Source organism: Tasmannia lanceolata, unplaced genomic scaffold (assembly GCF_043159265.1).
Source record: "Tasmannia lanceolata isolate RefF3 unplaced genomic scaffold, GAP_Taslan_0.1 ptg000011l, whole genome shotgun sequence".
Taxonomy (NCBI): domain Eukaryota; kingdom Viridiplantae; phylum Streptophyta; class Magnoliopsida; order Canellales; family Winteraceae; genus Tasmannia; species Tasmannia lanceolata.
Window position 1 is genome coordinate 11,959,996 of NW_027518688.1, and position 24,060 is coordinate 11,984,055.

General features: G+C 40.3%; 1 protein-coding gene across 1 annotated transcript in view; it reads right to left on the reverse strand.

The window, feature by feature from the left end:
- MRL1 (Pentatricopeptide repeat (PPR) superfamily protein) overlaps window positions 1-24,060 on the reverse strand; it is an 87,671-nt gene that overhangs the window by 41,056 nt on the left and 22,555 nt on the right. The window contains exons 10-14 of the mRNA XM_077390402.1: window positions 17,679-17,819; window positions 15,885-15,984; window positions 6,057-6,165; window positions 5,856-5,947; window positions 5,448-5,538 (exon numbers count right to left, since the gene is read on the reverse strand). Of these exons, the coding sequence (XP_077246517.1) occupies window positions 5,448-5,538; window positions 5,856-5,947; window positions 6,057-6,165; window positions 15,885-15,984; window positions 17,679-17,819 (533 nt within the window). The remainder of the gene's footprint in view (window positions 1-5,447; window positions 5,539-5,855; window positions 5,948-6,056; window positions 6,166-15,884; window positions 15,985-17,678; window positions 17,820-24,060) is intronic.

The window sequence follows — 24,060 nt, forward strand, 5'->3', positions numbered from 1 at the left end:
AATTTGTCTTCGAAAAATTCTCTCATTGTCTTTTGTTAACTATTAACAAAAACATGTGTATATATACATATATCAACATACATATAAATTTATTTAATTAATATCCACATTGATCTAAGGAATCGTATCTGTCCATGCAATTACATAAAATGAGGAACCCTGGTCTGTTTGGATGTTATTGGGTCATTCGAGTTATGAGTGGCATCGTTGCAGGGATCCGATGGTCGATCCTGCAGAACCCTATGGTGGGCCCCACTGCGATCTCGCTCTATAGTTAAACTACACTCGCATTAGGTCAGTAGCCTCCATCGAGACGTAACCCTGAAGATGATCGTCCGATTATCTTACCCCTAATCACATCTTGTGTGCAAGTCCTTTCTTCTTAACTACATCTACTGAGTTGAGTCATACGAGGGGTGGACACCTCTTACCCTCTTGGCCCACTCATGATATACCATTTTGGTCAAGCGGTGTTCGACCTCCAAATGCATTTGTAAGATCCATTGAAAACTTTTCAATATTTCATAAAGCATTCCGAAAAACTTTTTATCAAATCGGCCTTGCCAGGCTATTTAATAGACCTACCGCTCTGACAAAATTATAGATGTCAATCCCTAAATTTTAGGGTGAAGAATCCCTTGCTGAGTATCACTATTGGTCTCGAGGGTTTGCTCTAGGATATAGCTCTATCTGAATGTGACTCTAAACTAGAATCACCATGTGAGATAGACTAAGACCCTAGAATGGCCCGACAGACCAATAAGATCCCTCAGGTCTAAGGACATGTGAAGGGTCATGTCTGAAAGAACAACTTTATACTCTCTTGTCCAAAAGTTGTTCTTTATTTGATCCATTTCGGTTGCGCGATCCAATCGTCGCACCCACTCGGTCCACTACCCAGATGACCGAGATAAGTCACCACACGACACGTGCATGCAGGCAAGACTGGTGCTAGTTGTATACAGAAAGAGATATCCAGTCTCTTTCTCAACTAGGAACTATTAAGGCTTGCATAGAACCGAGATGCCATATCTTCATGCTCCCTTATATCTGTGAATCCTTTGATCATGGCATTTATACCACGCTACCTAAGGACGAACATGTGTCATAAAATAAGCACGACGAACATGTGTCATAAAATAAGCACATCAAACATGTGTCATAAAATAAGCACATCACACACATTCATTAATATAATACCCATTTATGTCATGAAATAAATCTTTATTGATTAATAAATGTCATTCTACTAGCTTTTCAAGGCATATACTCTTAACACTTTTAACGTCCAGCAGCGGTAGTTAGTCAGTTAATTGCCGCCACAATCTAAAAGTAAAGATACTTTGTGGATGTCATCCATGGTCAACAGTATCCGATCGAATACTTTGACCATGGTCAATGATCGATTGAACACCTGGTGGTTGGTATGCCATCTGGTCGGACCCCCAAGGCATTTAAAAAATCAGTCTGTCAGTTGAAATCATTTGAGAGGCACACGTGCGTGGACAGATTTTTGGCTGCGCTGCACATGGTGGGTGGCATCTGATCGGACAAGGGCACGTCCGGTCGGACACATCTGGGGCCTTTTGGTCTTTTTGGAAAGTTGTTTGACTTAGACCTGTTTTGTTCCAGCTTGGAAAACATTCTCTTGGAGGAACTTTTAGCGGACCAGATGTTATCTCCTTTCAAGTCCGAGAAACACAGCTGATCATCGGAGTGCCAGATTGTATTCAATCGCACAGTCGCAGTCCGTACAAAATGAGGTGTCAACAACATTACTTGAGTCAGCCGGATTTCATTCAATTTCAAATCACGAAGCCGACATCAGCTGTATAACATAAGTTAGTGATTGACATGCCAAATGTGTGGCTTACTTGCAAGAGTTTACATTCGTCATAAGGTGGGAAGCAAGAAAAAGCAGGTGATGTGTTGAGGTGAAGAACCATGCTATTGAGCTCTATGTTTGCTAAAGTTTTCAGGTTTGACATGATGACAAAATTATATGCGAAGGATGTGGAATTTTCTACTGTGTGTGTAGTGTCAGCATGGGGTAGTTGACGACTATCTGTTGCATGATGGGTACTTCTTCAAATGAATTAGGTTAACCACTCCGACTAGTTCTTTGGAGATCATTATGTTCGAGTTATGTGGAGAGGGCCTAGTTGGGCACTTTGATAGGGACAAAATGACTGCATTGTTTGAAGAGAGGTATTATTGGATAAAAATGTTCAGGAACATCTGAGTCGTGGAATGGTGTCATATATGCTAAGGGTCAGAGCCATAATACAGGGTTCTACACTCCATTTGTCAGTTCCACAAGCTCCCTGGGAAGACGTTAGCATGGACTTCGTTTTGGTACTGACTCTTTGTTATTGTTGATTGGTTCTCTAAAAGGGCTCATTTTTTATTTTTTTTGCACGTAAGAAGACAATGGATCTTTAACAAGAGGCCAACCTATACTACGTACCAAAAAAACCACTATAGTCAAAGAAGTGGTGAAGTGACTTGGGTTGCATTGGATGATCACGTCAAATATGGACTCAAAATTTCTTAGTTGCCTTTGGAGAATTTTGTACAGAATGGATCGGCAAGTAGTTGTACATAGTAGCATATCACCCTTAGACATATTGAGAGATCAAGGTTGAAAAGCTTCTTTTTTTTTTTTTTTGAAAAATATCAAGGTTGTGAATCGTAGGCTCGGAAATATTCCTAGAAGCATCATTAGCACTCAAAAGACAGTGGGATCTAGCACTAGCTCACAAAGAGTTTGCATATAACATTTCACGCAAAATATCGATGACAAGGAGTCCATTCGAAGTAATCTATGTTTAGAATCCCAACACCCTTCTTGATCTTGAGTCATTGCCTTTAGCAAGGATTGAAATTTTGGATTCGGTTTCAGTTATGTCCTCAGCTGAAAACAAGATTTCGGTAGAAATTTCAACGGCAATTTCAGTCTCAGTTTCGGTGAAAATCTTATAATTTCGGCCGAAATTTTTAAATTTCAATTTCGGTTTTAAATTTTGGTCTCGGCAGAAATCTAAAATTTCGGTATTCTGGCTGAAATTTAAAACCATGGCCTATAGTAGGAAAGATTAGTGATAATGCAAAAGAGATGGTAATGCACATCAGGGAAATACATGAGCAGGGCACAAGGAGCTAGAACTAAGCAATTCAAAGTATAAGAGTCAAGCTGACAAGCACAGGCGGCTAGCATCTGATGTTCCAAATATTCTATTGGGTAGACGGAAAGAGTTTCAAGAAGTTGATCTCTTCCTGGTTTATTTGTTCAAAGAATAATTTCCAGTGACAAGCTCAACAACAATAAAGCTGGAACATTGCCATGTAAAAAACTTTGGGATTAGCAGGCCCCTCTAAATGGGGAGTTGGTGACACAGAGTAGCTAAACTCGAGGTTGAGTTCTTCTCCAACTGATGTAGAATGGTATGTGCTTGAGCTATGGTCAACCAGCCCACATCTGTTTAGAAGGTCGAAGTCAAGACTGATAGCTTTTAGGCTTTTATTGGATTCTATTTGGCTTAGGAGAGAGAGAGAGCTATATTCTGGCTGGACTTTGGAGAGTTTCTTCGGGTAAGTGAGCCTATTATTCTCTCTTCCATGTTTTCTTGATTAGGGATTTGTTTTGCTGTTCATACCAAGGTTGCCAAAGCGGGAATCGAAAGAGGGAATCGAAACGGGAATCGAAGGCTCCCAGGATGGTCGGAAGAGGGAATCGTGAAGTCGCCGGAGAGTCACCGGAGAGTCGTCGGGGAGTCGCCGGGGAATCGCCGGGGAATTGTCAGGGAATCGCTGGAGAGTTGGGCATCGCCAGGAAATCGTGTTTCACATAACATTAAACCGTGGTTCCCAAAAATAGGAATTAGGTTTTCGGGGAATCATAAACCGCGATTCCCAAAAGTGGGAATCGGGTTTCCGACGAATCCGAACTGGGATTTCTAGTTTTTGGGGATTCGAGAAGAAACCTGTTTCGGATTCGAGAACCGGGGAATCGAGGTTCCCCACTCCCAGGGAAGAATCCTGCTTCCTTGGTTCATATAAACTCTTAGTTTCTAGGCTAGATTTGTTTTTTGGAATTTTTGGGAATTGTTTCATGCCCTAATCATCATGTGATAGATTAATTAAATATTTTACGTCTAGAACTGACCTGGAAATCATCTTGGACTGATTTAATGCGTGAAACACCTCATGAAATTGCAACAGCTTCAGAATGTAAAACTTTGTTTCAGGGGCAGAACGAGAAGAGAAATAGGACAAGATAAATCTCCCATATTGAACCTTAAAGACAACTGTTAGGAATTAACAACGCAGTAGAATAACGATGCAAAGATAAAACGAAAGATCACACACAGAACACACAGATTTACGTGGTTCACCCAACCAGTTTGGTATGGGCTACGTCCACAGCAGAGCGACAAGCCAACGATTCCACTATTCTGAAGAAAAGATTACAAACCCTCACACCTCTGTATGGCGTCTCCTGATATCACATCACTTTTATGTGGCGTTCAGAAACGCGTTACACTTTACCGCAGTTAGGGTAAAGTGTACAATACTTACCAAATTAGACTGAGATCAGGCTTCACCAATAACAACAACAATGTTAAGTAGACATGCTCGGTCTCTTTGAATCGAAGTGCTACATGAAAGTAAGTTCTGACTTTCCAGGTGTTCTTTTACCTAATGGCCTCCCAGAGATCAGTTGGATGCCATCCAATTTGCTGACCCTAGATGAATTTATGTGAGGGCAGACAACAAGAATGGCTGCAAAAGAAAGACTTGCCTCTATACCCTAATAAAATTTTAGAAGGGTATTGAATCAACCTATGATTTATTGAGAATTTTTATATACAAGTATGATTTTCCATAATTTGAATATATGGAAAAGTTACTTTTCGGTGCAATAATGTGAACTTTATATCTCTAACAGTCCCATCTAACACATGCGCATTTGACAGAATCCGTGTTGCGCACTTAGGAGATAGATGGTTCTCACCATCATTAAAAATATGATACAGTTAATGGCGTATCTAAGCATACCCGTATTGGCAGTAGTGTTGTTATAATGTTTTATGATATCAACATAGATCCCTAATCTAGTTTATGAGTGGCCATCATATATATTTTAGTCTAATATAAGAATGTGACCATCATAGGAATATAGGATACAATGTGGCGTTTAACATATGCAGAGCCGAATTAGAATGATAAAGACATCTTACGGAACATCTAAGGTCAAACATGGCAATGCTTCTGAAGTCTGAACAATATTATAACCATAATTGTAAAGAGAATTTCAATAAGAAATGCTGGGATTTACATGGGAGAATTCATAGTATATAGAAAATGCCATTTCCTTTCAAAATCTTTGAAGGCTGAAAATTGTGTACAAGTTCAGAAGCAAATGTTCTAACTAAGCTACCATGTACCATTTATTGTCAATCTGTGGTTTTCCTGAATTGAAAGACAATATAGGCTCGCCAAGAGAAGCAGCCTTCTCAAATCTCCACAGACACATACCTTACAAAACACAATCACATCATTACTTATCATGATCCAATAGGAAATGACTAAAAGATAATAAGTGAACATGAACTCTCATGAAACATTTAAAATTTGACATAACATTTAAAATTTGACACAAGCTCCTTTCAACTCCAAGGCAAATAGTTTGAGACAAAGGGACAGAACACATGATTTCATCCATCTATTACTCAAATTCAAGTGAAAGAATACCAGTAATGAATGAAATCAAATGTTAACAAGTAACCAACTAGAGCCATTAAAAAAATAACCAACTAGAACATACAAAAAAAAGATAGACAAATTGAGCTTACCTGTCAGGCATCTGGACATAATGACGTAAGGGACAACACCATCCTTTTTGGCCTGTGAAAGAAGCTTGAAGCCTAGTTCTAGTTCATCCTTCCTTCAAATAGAGAAGATGAGATTCATGGTCCAAGAATTTCAGGAAATAAAATTCATTTATGGCGTTCTTGATTATTAATGATAAAATGTAAAAAGTTCACAGTAATTACTTTTCACATGCTACAAAAAGAATTGAGTATGTGATGGCATTGGGGCACACGCCTGCTTCCTTTATTTCAGCAAGAATTTCAATAGACTTCTGTAGTTGGTCACCATCACCTGTAATAGCGTATATGTGCTGTCATCCTCAATATAAATGCTCTCCATAGCAATCACTTCCTCCTCTCGTAACATAGATTAGAAGCATGGTTTTAAATTTTGGCAGAAGGCCGAAATTTAGGTCAGAAATTTCGGATTTCGGTCACGGATTTCGGTTGGGACCGAAATCTGAAATTTTCGGATTTCGGTTTGAATTTTGGTCATTTTAACCAAAATTATAAAAATTTCGGCCAAAATTACCGAAATTTGAAAAACAAAATGACAGGAACCGAAACCGAAATTTAAAACCATGATTAGAAGCAATAATAGAAGGATTGAGCTATGATCAATTACACCAGGTGGCACAACTAGAGATTAGTAAAGGTATAATTTAATAAAATGAAAACAACACCAAAACAGATCTAAGGCATTTCAGTGTTTGCCAAGCTTGCCTAGGTTTGCGACTGATATCCATCTTTGCAATTCTTAGATAAAACCTTTTACACATATCAAACTGGTTGGTTCCTCCCAAAGTGACTGACACTGTCAATTACACTATCTGAGATGTCTAAACACGCTCCAATAACCTTCCTGCTCTTTCAAGGCACACTTCTTTAAATGCCCATTGAAGGTGGATATTTTCTAAAACCATGAGAATTACTGTCATTAGATTTTAAATATACGGCTACTTGGATTTGTTCTGATAGTCATTTTGGACTGGTTTTAGTGTCTAAAACCCTTCCTGAAATTGCATCAATATGATGGCTGTGAATTGCAAATCTTTTTCTCCGGATTCTTAGCCAAAGTTGTAGCACATCCACTCTGAAAAGAAGAATAGGATGTAGCATCGAAGATTGAATGATCTAGGTATCTTAACTACAATATGAAGTTTCAAGGAAAGTACATTTTTTTGTGCTTTTATTCCTCTGCAATTTTACACTTTTAGTTAATAAATAATCGCACTGATTATAATTTGTATCATATTGTAATGGGGATACGGGCAAGCGGTGATCAACAATTATGGCCCCATCAGCATAGAGAACATTGATCTCACTCGGGGATGATTGCAGAGGATCATGTCTCTCTCAATAGGGATGAGCTTGGTTGGTAATTTATCGAACAACCATGTATAGATGCCACATAAGAGGGAGAGTCTGTAGATATCGATGATCATGCTCAAGAGGGTGTGAAATTTGATCCAGCGGGTAGGGATAATCAAGAAGAAAACTATTATGAGTCACTCTAACTCACCATTTGTGATTCTTACTTGTTAAGACTCATGAGTTGAGACTTGAGATTAGAGAAGGCAGATCATTTAGAAAACAGTGAGGTTTAATGTTTTGTTTTGTATATGGGAAAACTGTTTCTGAGCTCGCAGAGATAAGCTTATCTGAGCTCGAGCTCAAAAACAGTGTGGGCCCACATTTTTGGCGTGATCCAAAGAATTCATTTGAAAGGCCCTTGCATAGATAGGGTGTCCACAAAAAATCAGGTGGTTAGGATCATCCTAACCCTTCCATTTGTGGAGGGAAAAAATGGGCAGATTTGTGGAGGAACAGTATGTCCATTTTTCCCTCCACTTTTGGATGGGTTAGGATGATCCTATGGACCTGATTTTTGGTACACACCCTATCTATGTAAGGGCCTTTCAAATCAATGCATTGGATCACCCCAAAAATGTAAGCCCATTTTTTCCCTCCAAAAATGGAAGGGTTAGGATGATCCTAACCACCTGATTTTTTGTGGACACCCTATCTATGCAAGGGCCTTTCAAATGAATGCTTTGGATCACCCCAAAAATGTGGGCCCACACTTTTTTTGACCTCGAACTCAGATAAGCTTATCTGAGGGAGCTCAAAAACAATTTTCCCTTTGTATAAAGGAAAACTGTTTCTGAGCTCGAGCTCAAACAAAGTGTGGCCCACATTTTTGGGGCGATCCAAAGCATTCATTTGGAAGTCCGTTGCATAGATAGGGTGTCCACAAAAGTTTGTGATATTAAAAACGCCCGTCAAGAGTCAATTTGATGTTAGTTACATTTGATAGATTATTAACTAGTAAGATGTGTGTTTATTTGTTACAATAGATCATTGTAATGTTTTTCTAATTTTTTCTAAGATGTGTGTTTCTAATATTTAACTGGTAAGATGTGTGTTTATTTGTTACAATAACATGATATTGTAATAATTTAATCTATCATCTCCACCCTCTTTATATACACAGATCAGGGTTTGTTTGTATATACCATAGCTCTCAATTCTGTTTCGGAGGCTGCTCCATTTTCTCATAGATTGGAATATTTTAGATATTTGCTCATTCCATGTTTCTGCCCATTTTTCAAGATAAGTTGTCCTTGTAGTTTTCTTTGAAAGACATCAGTAGATCATGCTGTGAGGAATCTTCAATAATTAATGTCTTCAATCTTGGAGGGATTAGGAATTCTTCAAATTAAAAAACAATCATCCACCAACACAAATGTTTAAAGAGAATATGAATAAGATCCCTATGGAATAATAAAAGGACAATAAGGGACAAAAATGCCTAAAATTTATATTTACATTAGTTATTCTATTGCTCTATGGACGAGAAATCCTTATCTCCAATAGACTTCCTACAATGTGCATGAAAGTATTCCCGAATCCAATTAGTAGGAAAGTTTAACCTCAGCTACCCAAGAGAGAGAAAGAGAGAAAAGGCCCAACAAGAAAGATGCCCTCAATGTTGTACCTCCAACAGCCCCTAATGGGGACCATCCACAACCTAACCAGCCGGGAAAGTTTATTGTCAAATGGAACCCACAAGACCCCTCGTGCCCTTATTATATCTCAACTCAACTAAGCCTTTGTCCCAAACAAGTTGGGGCCGTACCCTTATTGTATAATCCACAAAAATAAATAAGGGTGAATTTCTAATTTTAGAAAGTACGACTTTGGTCAAACTACCAAAAGGGACAGATTCCCCTTCTCTTTTTTTTCTTTTTTTTTTTAAAAGATGACAAATTTCATTAATATTCAAATAGCATTCGGGACCAGGAGTCCCATCCTGCAATTACAAAATATTAAGGTGAATTAGCATGGGCATACCCGAAGCCAATTCAAGCAACCAGAATAGATTACAAAAAATCAACTATTCCTTTTCTGTATTATAATGCCCATATTTCTTGAGCTATACATAATTCTAATCTACACATAATCCTTTCCTCTATACGTTTGTCTATTCCTTTCCTCAAACCTTTCGCCTGTACCTTTTTGGACTGCACATAATTCTAGTTTTCCTACGTACTTCTTACGATTATAGGAAGCCGGACTTCATGAAGACTACCAATGCTACAGGATTCTGAACCAGCAGATTCCCTTATTTTTGGGTTTCGTAGAATGAAAGAGGGCCCACTTATTTGATTCTGCAATAATGGATTTGTTTAATTTTGGGTATGGAGTTTTGTTTGAATTGTTTTAAGTGAAGATTCCTTAAGATTTTTTTTTTTTTTTTTAAATTTGAAAATGTTAGAGATATTACTTCCTATTTCAATTGTTTCTAAAACCTTTCTAGTTATGGATGAGCTTACGGAGGGTATCCAGGATGAGGTGCCGTGGTGTATGTTATTTGCAGATGACAAACTATTAATCGACGAAACCAAAGCAGGAGTAAATGCTAAATTAGAGTTATAGAGAACTACTTTGGAATCCAAATGTTTTACACTGAGTAGGACTAAGACAGAATATATGGAATGCAACTTTAGTAATGTAAGGAGGCAGGACGAGGATGTAGTAAATATGACTGGACGAGAGGTACCTAAGAGGGATATCTTTCGCTATCTTAGTTCAATTCTACATAAGGAAAGAATAAGAGCAGGTTGGTTGAAGTGGCAGCTTGCGTCAGGAATTCTGTGCGACCGTAAAATCCCTACCAAGTTGAAGGGAAAGTTTTATAAGACAGTTGTGAGGCCAGCCATGCTGTACGGCTCAGAATGTTGGGCCACTAAGAAGCAACATGTGCATAAGATGAGTGTAGCAGAGACGTGAATGCTTAGATGGATGTGCGGCCACACAAGGTTAGATAGAATTAAAAATGAGGACATTCGTAAAAAGGTGGGGGTGACACCAATTGAGGAGAAGATGAGAGACCACCGCTTAAGATGGTTTGGAGATATCCAACGTAGGCCTTTGGATGCTCCGGTGAGAAGAGGCGACTTGTGCCAAATTGATGGAGTAAAAAGAGGTCGGGGCAGACCGAAAACAACTTGGGTAGAAACAGTGCGGAAAGACATGATAGCTAGGAACATAACAGAGAACATGACCTTGGATAGGATAGAATGAAAGAAAATGATCCACGTAGAAGAACCCAACTAGTACCATGATTAGAGCCGGGTAGATTCCTTTTACCTTCTTCATGAATTTTTTTCTAAAGGATTCATTTAGCCGACCCCAACTAGTTTGGGACAAAGGCTTTGTTGAGTTGAGTTGAGTTGAGTTCAATTGTTTCTAAAAGTAGCTTGAGTTAAAGTCCAAATGCAGTTTTTTTTCTTTCAAAAGATTCTTGGGCTAGTCTCTAAATTCAGTTTATTGCTTTAGGAAAGTGTTTATTTATGTTATTTCTGTTTTTAAAGAACATAAAATAGTATAGGATAACTTTCTATTTCGGTTTTCAGTCTAGGATAGTAATGGAGACAGTGGAGACAGTTAAAGCAGCATGGGATTTTGTTTCCAAGAAAATATGTTGTGCAAGTCTAGAAGTCTCTACATTTTTTTGAGTTATAAATTGCAAGGCTAGTGGCCATGAATTCGGTAGCTATTGAATGATATGAATAAAAATGTTCCAACAGCTAAATTTTGTTGGGTGTGAATACTCCTCGAGGTATGAGATCCTGAATATTCTAAGTTGTGAAGCCTTGGAAACCATTGGAGTGATTCCTTTGGACTGTTGGTGCGAATTTTCTATCATATGCGAATTAGGGATTGTTAAAGCTTTATCACCAGTTCCATTCACTCTATCTTAACCTTAGATCGGTTGGAATTCACTGTTCTCTACACTGGGAACATTATTTCAAATTGTCAATCAAATCTAATGGTTGGATTTGATCCAAATTCTGGGCAGTACCTATTTTTTATATTGGAACCCAGTCAAAATTTCCAGATTGAGTTTCGCTTGATATTTTAAGCCTATTTTCATTCTCAATGAAATAATCTCCTAGAACTAAATTTCAACCTTCTAATTCATTAAACCTCCTCTAGGATTGTCTTACATCAGACCCTCCTAATTTTTAGTAAATAGACAGAATTCTTAGTAAAAAAATCCACAAGAATAATGATTTATTGCACTCATCTTTCCAAGATGAATCCCTCTTTAATGGCTCACAAAACTACTAAAAGTGGCAAAGGTTAGAATATCAGGAAAAAATTTACAGAAAGGAGACGACACAAGTATTAACAACTGAAATATATGTTGACGAAAACGATTCAATCAGAATTTGAAGAAGAAGATATATGGGCATTTTCCATTCAAAAAAAAAAGATATATGGGCATTTCATTTCTTCCTGTAGATACGGAAATTGTATATGTTGAACAAATACACATATATGTGTAAGGGCATATTGGGCAAATAACAAAATATATATATATATATATATATATATATATATATATATATATATATATATATATTAGTCGTGCGTGAGGGAGAGAACTAATTTTTCTCTCCCACACGCACGCCTATTCTCTCTCTCTCTCTCTCTTCCCACCAAAGTTAATATACCATGTAACTTTATATGGTATCAGAGCCATGGGTGAAGAAAGGTAGGTTTTCCTTCTTCTTTCCCTAAACCCTGACCCTAATAGCCTCTTTTTCTTGACTGAAGTTTTTGTTTTTTGTTTTTTTTTTCTACACTCTAACCATCAATCATCTTACCTCACAACCTCCCATTCATACCTCCTATTACCCCTCCCCACCAACCGCCCAAACCAAGGTGGCCAAAACCCTAGTCGCACCTCCCCAAAACCCTAGCCGCACCTCCCCGAAACCCTAGCCGCAACCCCTATTCAAAACCCAAAGCCTAGACGCACCTCCTCTTCACACCCAAAACCCTAACCGCACCCTCTATTCCAACCTATACACTTTCCGGAGCCCGTCACCCAAAACCTAACCCTATCCTCTCGTAATGTGAGTTGTTCCCTTCTCGTAGGTTATGTTAATGTTGATTATGTCGCATATAGATTTTGCTGGTTTGTGTGTTGTTGGTTTCTTTTATGGGTTATTGTCGTTCATTACTTGTGGTTGTTGTTAAAGGGGGGCGTTTGGTGATTCCTAGATGTTTTCTTTGGTGACTTTACATAGTTGATTGTTCGTTGTGGTACTTGTAGTGGTTGTGGAATTTCATTTATTCCTAAGGTGTTGGTTGTTGTTTTTTTGGTGATTGGTAGTGCTTTTGTTATGACTTCTGAGGATCAAACCTCCCACCAAACTGCTGCCCCCCGACTTGATGAGGCCCGTTCTTCGGTTTCTACGGGCCAATCAAGTTATTCGAATGTGGAAACACTCCCCCCCCCCCCCCTCTCCCTCCTTCATATGACGTCCATCAGGTTAGATGGGACGAATTATCCACCGTGGAAGATGGCCATATATACTTATCTCCTCGGACATAGGAAAATCCATTTTCTAGAACGTGTACCGCCAACTACTACTGATCTGTAGTATGATTAGTGGCACGAAGAAGACGCCGTTGTTAGATCATTTCTCTGGGGTTGTATGGAACCCCCTATGGCCGCCTCCTTGATGTATCTTCAGTCTTTGAAGGAGGTTTGGGAGCAAACGGCCACAATGTATTCTGGTTCAGATAATCTTACGCATATTTGCGTATTTGTGATCCTTTATCAGAATGGTTTAGCCTTCATAGGGGAGACAAGTCGGTGAGTGGCCACTACATGGACTATCTCGCACTCTGTCACTCTGTCAGGAACTTGATCTATTGCAGCCGTTTACAACTGATCCAGTCGTTCTCAAGAAACGACAGGAGGAGTTGCGTGTTGTCCGTTTTCTTCACTCGTTAGGGCCTGACTATCTTCAACTCCAACAGCAGATTGTGAGCTCCCCACCCATTCCCACCCTGGCGGATATTTTTTCGAGGGTTCAGCGTATGCGAGTGACTCGGCATCCTGACCTGATAGTTGATGGTTTTGCTCATGTCACATATGTTGGAGGTGACTGTAGCTGTGGGGGTGGCCGTGTTGGGAGAGGTCGCAAGGGTGGTGGTCATGGTCGTGGTCGTGGTCGTGGCCGTGGACGTGAGTCAAGGGGAGGCGGCGATGGTGGAGGAAGGGGCTGTAGGTCCTTGTATTGCACTCATTGGCATATGGACGGCCACAGCATTGACTACTGTTATGATTTGCATCCCGATCTTCATCCGTACAGACCTGTGAAAGCCTCCGCTACTGTTTATGAGACTTCTTCATCCACTCATCCTCCATCTGTGACCTCTGACACTCTAGTGGTCTCTTGTGCAGAATATGATGATCTCGTCGGTCTACGAGACAAAGGTAAACAACCTTCTGCCACGTTTGCCCAACGAGGTAGTCCATCCTGCTTTTTGTCTAGTTCTTCTTCTAGATCATGGCTTATTGATTCTAGAGCACCTCACCATATGGCTGGTAATCCTACCCTACTTCCTTTTTTCCAGTCCTTTTCATCTGGGGGCCCTAGTTCTGTTACTTTAGCTGAGGGGACTACATCCCCTGTCTCTGGGGTTGTAGTCACCACATCGACGGTTCTTCGTTTATCCCTCATTCTTTCTGTCCCATCTTTTCCTGTTAGTTTGTTATTTGTTAGTCGATTAACTAAGTCTCTTAATTGTTCTGTCTCATTTTTTCCAACTTATTGTGTCTTTCAGGATCTGAAGACTAGGACGAGGATTGGCTCAGGCCGTGAGATTGATGACCCCTACTACCTAGATAATGTTGTTGTTGGTGTTGCTCTTCGTACCTCTGTGGATGCCTATCAATGGCACTGTCATCTGGGTCACCCACCTATTGATAAGTTTAGGAAATGTTGTTTTCTGTCTAGTCATATTCCCTCTTTTCATTGTGAGTCTTGTGAGTTGGGGAAACACCATCGTGTGTCTTTCCCACCTCGTGTTAGTAATCATGTCTCAAGGCCTTTTGAGCTTGTTCACTCTGATGTATCGGCCTCTCTAGAACTCCTTCATTACATTGATTTAGATATTTTATCATTTTTGTGGATGATTATTCACGTACTAATTGGTTGTATTTGCTTAAAGATAGATCTGAAGTGTTTAAAGCCTTTCAGAAATTTAATTTTGAGGTGGTTAATAAGTTTCAGTGTTCTGTTAGTTATTTGCATACTGATAATGCTGAGTATTTTTCTGTGGCTAATGGTTTTAATTCTTTCCTTGAATCTCATGGTATAATTCATCAATTGTCTTGTTCCTATACGTAGCAGCAAAATTGAGTTGATGAGAGGAAGCTTCGATACTTGATTGATATGACTCGCACGCTAATGCTTCAAATGGAAGTACCTAAAATATACTGGAGAGATGTCGTACTCACAGCGTGCTTCCTCGGAAATCGTCTCCCATCGTCGGTTATGTCTGGGGAAGCACCGTTTTCTATTCTCTACCCCGTAGGTAATCCATTTCCATTGTTACCTCGTATTTTTGGGTGTATCTGTTTCGTTCAGAAATTGGATCCCGGTCTAGATAAGCTGGATCCTAGATCAGAGAAGTGTATCTTTTGGGATACTCACGTACCCAAAAAGGTTACAAGTGTTATAGTCCGCATCTGCGGAAACTATTTATCTCCACAGATGCCTAATCGAAGCCAAAAATAGGTTAGTCGAAGCCAAAATAGGTAGTCAAAGCCAAAAATGACTTACTCGAAGCCAAAATTGAGATACTCAGAGCCAAAAAAGTTGGTCAAAGCCAAAAATATGTTAGTCGAAAGTCAAAAATGCTTAGTTAAAGCAAAAAATAGTTTACTCGAATCCAAAATAGATTATTCAAAGCTAAAAAAAAGTTAGTCGAAGCCAAAAAAATGCTTAGTCAGAGCCAAAATAGGTTGGTCTAAGCCGAAAATCATTAGTTGAAGCCAAACATATGTTAGTCAAAGTCAAAAATCCTTAGTCGAAGCCAAAAAGAGGTTAGTCCAAGCCAAAAATATGTTAGTGGAAGTCAAAAATGCTTAGTCGAAGCCAAAAATAATTTACTTGAATTCAAAATAGGTTGCTCAAAGCAAAAAAAAAGTAAGTCGAAGCCAAAATTGCTTAGCTGAAGCGAAAAATAGGTTAGTCGAAGCCAAAAATGAGTTACTCGAAGCCAAAAAAAATTACTCGAAGCAAACATAGGTACTACAAGGCAAAACAGGTTACTCGAAGCCAAAAATGAGGTTACTCGAAGCCAAAATTAGTCGAAGCCAAGGGCATTTTCATCCTTGCCCTGTTTTTCTGCAAAAATAACATTTATACGAGTTTTTAAAACAACAGCATTTTTAGGTAAATTTTCAAACTCTTTAGCATCTTACAGTGATTTACCTATATAAGTTGTGCATGAGGGAGAGAACTAATTTTTTTCTCCCACACGCATGCCTATTCTCTCTCTCGATTGGTTCTCTCTCTCACCCTCTATCTCTTTCGTATCTCTCTCTCTCTTCCCACCAAAGTTAATATACCATGTAACTCACAGTATAGTTTGATTACTCGAATGAAAACAAAGTTGAAACCAAAGGAAGAGACGTACACAAAGAGGAAATTAAAGCATTCAATGTTGAAACTGTGGGGAGCAATTTAGCAGACTTAATATCCTCATATAGCTCTAGTGCCTTCTGCCAATTTTTAGCCTGATATAAGAAGTGAGCAACATTAGGAACATTCTAGCAGATCCTCATATCCAATGTATCCAATAAACATTTTGAGCAATAACAATGCTTTTAATGAAAGCTTTATTTATATCTTAAGGTTAATGACATTGGCACTACCATCTTGTAATACTTGCGCAAACTCAGCTTGTCTTTTCTTTTTTAATTGGAAATGGAGAGCTTTTTGGGAACTGTAAAAACCTTTGACAGTTGTTTAAATAATAAAAGACAAGATGAGTAAGTGCAAGTATCAAAGCATGGTAGTGCCAATATCAGTAGCCTATCTTAAATGCCAATCATATAGTAAAAGAGGCAGAACATATCATTTCGAAAAAAAAAAAGACAAAGGAAAGTCAGAACATAAATGTCGAAAGGTTACAGCATCAAAGGAAAACAGGGCTTGTTGATGAAGGGAAAACGGAAACTAAATATGCTACAATTCTGCCAAAAAAACAGATGGCTATAATTTGAAATGAGTTTTCAAACCATAAGAACAGCGATGATTATCAATACTTGAAAATAATATCTATATACTATATAGCAGAAGAGAAAAGAAGAGAATTTTTTGAATTTTTTGAAAATTCTATGAGAATTACACATCACTTTTTTTGACTTTTTTTAACAAATGCTCCCATTCAACCCACATATTTTCAATCCTACCCCCTCCTTTATGCTTTTTAACAAAGGCACCCACTAAAGCCACATAATTTCAATCTTACCCCCCTCCTTTATGGTTTTTTAATAAAAAATCTATAGGGTGGTCTTAACCATCCGATTTAAGAGGAATTATGGAAACCTCTATAGAATGGAGGGCTAGGATCAGCCTATGGAAATGATTTTTGGGGCACAACCTATTTATGTCGTGTTCCATCACATGGACGGTTTGGATCAACCTATGATGTGGTCCGTACAGTTCTTTGTCGGCCAGTGCATCGCACGGGTTTTTTTACTAGTGTGTGTGTGTGTGTGTGTGTGTATCTAATCTAATCTAATCTAATACTATCTAGCAGAAGAGAAAAGGGAGAATTATTGTCCATTTAACACGTCAATGGGGATGATTTTTACTGTTTTTTGCCCTCCCCACATATCAGTACATACTATCTATGTGAAGGTAAAATCGTAATCTACATACGAAAATGCAGTTACTATGCAACCACAGGCTTGAAGTCAAGTAGGAGGGTGAAGATAATGAGGGGTTTGAGGCTTTCTTTTGGTTTGAATATCATTGGCTGGAGTGAAAGTTAGGGAAAGAAAAAAGAGACCATATTTCTTTGTCTCTCTATCTTTGAATATTGAGAAGGACTATGCAACTAGAAATGTCAAGCCAACGGTGACGGTAAGATTCTAGGGTCCCACAAGAGGACATGTTTGTAGTTTGTACAATCAAGATGGTGAAAAATTCAAGGGTCTCATATGGGGACATACTGTGCAATCCTACGGGAATCCGACATCCATTAAGTGGGATGAAAAACAACAAAAATCAACGGTTCAGATTTTGTTTCAAGAACCCTTAAAAAAGGACTTAGAATCCAGAATAAACAGCACAAATTCAACAAGAAGATAAATGGTGTTCACACTGACTGCGACATCAGTATATCAGTATGTCCTCACGCGCGTGCATGTATGTATGCATGTATGTATATCTGTGTGTGCGTGTAAGGAAGAAGGAGAGATACATTGCTACAGGCCCCCATCAATGAGCTATATGATATACTTCCAAGATGTAGTCCTTGAACTTTGGCATCTTGTATAATTTCAAAGGCAAAATCCGCCTTCCCAGCATGCCCTGCAACATCTATTAATGCACTAAGAAACATCTGCACGAACAGAGTGTCAATAACTATAAGGAATAAATACTTTCATTAAAACGGATGGAGCCAGTTTTAAAAATTATGACTAAATGAATTGATACTGTGATACATCAAATGATTGAATATATACTGATAAATTTGTTATAGGAAATGATATCTACACCCTCTATTTATAGTGACACTCCATAATTTATTAACCACTGTGCTGATGGTTGTTGAGAGCATCTAGGAAATAGTAACAGCTTTTAAAATCTAATTAGAGAAATACAGATGATCTGAGTGATATTATTGAAACAATGGAGTGCAGCTATTGATTGCCAATTGTTATTTATGTTTACTAGAATTAGCAAATACATAAAAGACCCAAATTAATGTGATGTAGTATGTTGACAGCCATATTTGAAAAGGTGGCCAGCATATCATAAATAACATGAGTACCTTGTGATGGACAGAACAATTTCTTTTACTTCTTCTAAACAAATGCATTATGTCGAAATGGAAAAAAAGAACAGAAGAGGATACAAGACCCTAAGAAAGGACCAAAAGAGAAAGGACAACAAGAAATGAAACTAGAGAAAACAAAAGCAAAACGACAAACTCAAACGCTAAGGGGCCGTTTGGATATGCGGATTTTAGAATCTTGAATTTCCTCAAAACCATAGTTGGGAGACGAGAGAAGGAGACTGACTGCTTCACTTCTCTTTAGAATCTTGAATTGTAAGTAAGAAATCCAGGTTTTAGTAATCTCTCCCAGATCCTGAGATTTCTAAAACCTGGAAACATAGGATGATCTGCTCTCTTGCTAATGGAAAGAAGGGCAAGAAAACAGAAAATGATGGCTGATCTCCTTCTTCTCTCGTTTCCCAACTACGATTTGGAGGAAATCCAAGATTCTAAAATCTGCGTATCCAAACGGCCCCTAAAGATCTGGCATACTGTGTCAAGACCTTATGTTGAGAATCTCGATTTGAAGAAATCTTAGTGACATCATGCTAGAAAATAAAGCACCAAAAGATCACCCGTCTAGCAATATAGATAACAGGAATTCAAAACACATTCTTCACATGATATTATTAGTGTCATGACCTTACGATGAGAAACTTTGTTTGAACTTTGAAGACTCCTTATTGACATCATACTAGAAAAGAACGCATCAAAGGATCACCCCTCTAGGAAATAGATAAGATGACTTCTGTTAGAAGTGTGTATTGTATGTGTGTAGTATGCCTAAGGGAAATTTAGTCTTTGTATCTCCTCTCTTTATATAAATACATTAGTGAGTGGGAGCTAGTCTCCAACTTACTCCTTTCTTCTAATTCCTCTTTCTCTTCTCTCAACATGGTATCAAAATCCTAGGTTTATGGTGCCCTAGGGACCACCATTCGAGAAGCCCCCTTTCTCCTCCTCCTTCTTCTTCTTCTTCTTCTTCTTCTTCTTTCCCTCCCTCACCTCACCTTACGCCCCACCCCTAACCCTAACCCTACACCTAACCCCCCGTCACCCTTCTCTGTCCCGCGAGCCCGCCCACCCCCACCCCTTCCCATCCCTTCCCCACGCCACGCTCGCCTCCATTGACGTCCACATTTTCCTCACCCATGGACCCTAAAACCCTAATCTAAACTCTAAAACCCACCCCTACCCTTTATTTTCTTCATCTTACCTCCCATCACTACTCTCATGATCTAAATCATCCTTCACCTTCTTCTCCCACTTTCCGCGGATCCGATTTATTTCTTACTTATGCCCTCCTCTTCATGTCTTTAGGGCACCTTCTTGGACTTGTGTCCCGATGACTCTTCAGACTCTGCTTCTCCATCGAGGCCGTTGTATCTTGGTGGAGTCCATTCTATGAATTCTCGCATTGTCTTTCATTCTCTTAGTGTTCCCGGTGTGGTTGTGAGCTTCTCTTATTCCTATGGATCCTACAATCATTCTGGATCCTCCTGCCAGCCCCTCTCCGGCAGACAGAGTCACTGCTCCCCCATCGGTATCATCTTCGAGCTACACTCTGTCTGCCTACTCTCCTTCTGTCGAGCAGTCTTTTCCTCAGATGATTACCGAGCGACTCGACGGATCTAATTATCTCAGCTAGCGTATGGCGGTTAAGACCTACCTCCTTGCTAGAGGTCAAGTGTCTCTTATTGAGCGTGACCCCCCTTCCTCCACCAATCCAACCTATGACAGGTGGTGTCAGGATGATGCGATGATTCGCACTTTATTGTGGCAAAGCATGGTTCCCCATGTAGCTCTTCTGATGATGAGCCTAACGACGGCCAAGGCCATCTGGGATCACATCGCTCTTCTTTATTCTGGGGTTGATAACCTCACTCGTATTTGTAACACCTATTCCGAGTGGATACGACTTGTGCACGGTGATACCTCTCTCTCCACTCATAATAGCAGCTTCACCTCTCAGTGCCAGGAGCTGGACGCCTTCATGCTCCTCACGTCTGATTTGACGGTTCTTGCTCGGCAGCGAGACTAGCTTTGTACTGTTCACTTTATGGAATCTGTGGATCCAGACTTTTTGCCCTTTCACCAGCAACTTATAGGCTTTGGGTCACGTCCATCTCTCAGCGAGATTTATTCTCATGCCCAGCAGTGCCTCCCTGGTGGTTCTTCCAGCACTCTTCTTGTTGAGGGATCTGCCCTCGCTGCTATGATGATGGTGATCGCGTTGACCGAGGCGGTGGCTCCTTTGGCCGTAGCAGAGGTCGTCAGGGGAGTGGCGGTGGCCGTGTTGGTTCTGGTGGTTGTATCCGCCCATTTTGCACTCATTGCCAGCGGGAGGGCCATCATGATGATACTTATTTTGTCCTACATTTAGAGCTTCGTCTCACTCGCTCAACGCATGTCTCTGGTGCTAGTGCTCCGTGCTCCTGATGCTTCCTCCTCCTCGTTTGCTGCACCCGCCCCCTCTGATGATACATGTCAACTCTCCAAAGCCGATTATGAGGAGTTTCAATGCAATTGTTTGACCAGCCGCTCACCCACTACGGGCTTTGTGCAGCCAGGTAGTTCGCCCGCCACCCTTCTCACTCACTCCAGTCCCTGGATTATTAATTCTGAGCCTCCAACCACCTGCCTGGTAACTTTTCGTCCCATAGTTCCTTTCGACCCTTCCATTCTCTATCTCAGTCAGTTACTCTTGCTGCTGGAACTACGGCTCCAATTTCTGGTGTTGGTACTCTCACCCTACATTCAGGATTTACTTTATCTTCTGTACTTTGTGTTCCAAAGTCTGCTTTTAATTTACTTTCTGTTAGTCATATGACCAATGCACTTAACTGCTCTGTCTCATTTTTCCCTTCTGACTATCTCTTCCAGGATTTCTCGACTGAGAGGACGATTGGCTCGGGATATGAGGTGAATGGTCTCTATCACCTTCAGTGTAAACTGTCGCCTACCATTTTGCATAGCACAATAGATGCCTATCAGTGGCATTGTCGCCTTCATCATCCGTCTCTTCAGCGACTTCAGTGGACCTCTATCGTCTGTGCTCCGCTTCAGCCCTTTCAGTGCGAGTCATGAGAACTCAGGAAACACCATTGTGTCCTTCGCCCCTAGGGTTGTTAGTCGGGTCTCGAGACCTTTTGAGTTGGTCCATTCTGATGTATGGGTCCCTCGAGGACCAAGTAGCTTGTTGGATATAGATACTTTATTATTTTGTGGATGATTTTACTATAATGGCATGGTTGTTTTTACTTAAGGATCGCTCTGAGGTCTTTACTGCCTTTCGCAATTTTTATGCTGAAATTACAATTCAATATGATTTTCCCCTTAAATGCTTGCATGCAGATAAGTATAGATAATGCTAGGGAGTATTTTTCTACGTACAGATAATGCTAGGGAGTATTTTTCTACGTCTCATGGTTTTCAGGACTTTTTAGTGTCCCATGGCATCATTCGTCAATCCTCTTGTGCTTACACCTCCAAACAAAATGGTGTAGTTGAGCGGAAGCTGAGGTATCTCCTCGATGTAGCTTGCACCATGCTCTTTCAGATACAGATTCCCAAACTGTATTAGAGTAATGCTACTCTTACGGCTTGTTTCTTAGCAAACTGTCTTCCATCCTCAGTCCTCGGCAATCATTCCCTCTTGTCTATATTACATCCTCATGGAGATCCCTTTCCTCTTACCCCACGGGTCTTTGGTTGTGTTTGCTCCGTTCGCAACCTTGCCCCGGGTCTAGATAAATTCAACCCCAGGGCTGGGCGCTGTGTCTTTCTAGGCTACTCGTAGCCAGAAAGGTTATAAGTGCTACAACCTTAGGCTTTGTCAACTATTTATCTAGGCCGATGTTACCTTCTTTGAGTCTCTTTCCTTCTTTACTACATCTACTGAGCATGGGACTACTCCTGTCGTCCGTGTGCCTCTTCTTCTTCCTCTTCCTCTTCCTCTTCCTCTTCATGCCCTTCCCAACCCGGTTACAACATCTCCTCGTCCTTTAGAGGTGTCCATGGCTCCCTCTCTATCAAATTCCAGGCCCTTACACACTTCAACGGTTCCTCTTCCTCCTACTACTACACAGGTCTATCAGGAGTGCTGGCATGCAGATCCTCCTTCACCTCCTCTCGAGGCATCATCTCCTCAGCCGAAGATACCGGCTTCTGTCTCTTAGGTACCCTCTCCTCCTACCTCTGATGGTCATGTTGTTGTAGATGCTCATATTGCCTCACTCACTCAGTTGTTTCGTAGTTTTATATCCTCCTTGTCTTCTATTTCTTTGCCTATGTCTGTGCAGGAGACTCTTGCTCATCCTGGGTGGCGTGCAACTACGGACAGTGAGATGGCCATTCTTAAGGCCAATCATACTTGGGATATAGTTACTCCTCCTGGTGCTCATCCTGTAGGTTGTCGATGGATCTGTGGCATCAAATATTTTCTGCATGGGACAGTTGACCGCCGTAACGCGCACTTGGTTGCCAAAGGGTACACTCATACTATGGGATTGACTACATTGAGCCCTTCTCTCCCGTTGCCAAAATGCCCTCTGTGTGTGTTCTTATTTTTCTAGCCGTCAATCATGGATGGCCATTGTATCAGCTGGACGTCAAGAATGCCTTCCTTCATGGAGACTTAGTTGAGGAGGTGTACATGGAGCAACCTCCTGAGTATGTTGCTCAGAAGGAGATGTTCTCCTCAGTATGCAGGCTTCGTAAATGTGCAATTGACCACTTAGTGTTTAGTCATCAGTCAAATATTGGCCTTGTCCTTCTCACCGTGTATGTGGATGACACAATTGGCATACAAAAATTGAAGGTCTTTTTGCAAAAAGAATTCTCCACAAAAGACATTGGGCGTCTTCGATCCTTCTTGGGGATTGAGGTAGCTTACTTGGCTACAAGTCTCTCCCTCTCACAGTGGAAATATGTATTAGATCTACTAGATGAGACAGGGTCGCTGGGTATGAAACTAGCTACTACTCCCATGGACCCAAATACAAAGCTTCACCCAGAAGAGGGTGACTTGTTACATGACCCTTGTAGATACAGAAGGCTTGTTGGGAAGCTCATATACCTCGCAGTTACTCACCCAGATATTTCCTACACAATGGGGGTTGTTAGCCAATTCATGAGTGCCCCTCGCACCTCCCACTTGGTAGTTGTGACTCAGATTCTTCGATATTTGAAAAGCGCTATAGGGAAAGGGCTGCTTTTCAAAAGACGTGATCATAGGAGAGTTCTGAATGGGCAGGCTCTCTTGTAGATAGACGCTCCACGACCGACTATTGTACCTTTGTGGGAGGTAACTTAGTGTCCTGGAGAAGTAAGAAGCAAAATGTTGTAGTCAGGTCAAGTGCTGGAGCTGAATATCAAGTCATGTCTCATACTAGCAGTGAGCTTATCTGGCTACGTTCACTTTTATCTGAGATTGGTTTTCATCTTCATCACTAGCTTTGTTGTATTGTGACAACAAGGCTACGTTCACTTTTATCTGAGATTGGTTTCTCATACTAGTAGTTGTACTATTCACATTGCTACCAATCCGGTCTTTCATGAGCGTACTAAGCACATAGAGGTGGACTGCCATTTCATTCAACAGAGAATCCAACAAGGAGAGATATGCACTACTTTCACTCGGTCAGTAGATCAGCTGGGATCAGCTTGCCGATGCTCTCACCAAGCCCCTAAGCAAGGCCAAACTCAGTGATATTTGTAAAAAGCTTGGAATGCACAATATACATTACAGCTTGAGGAGGAGTGTTAGAAGTGTGTATTGTATGTGTGTAGTATGCATAAGGGC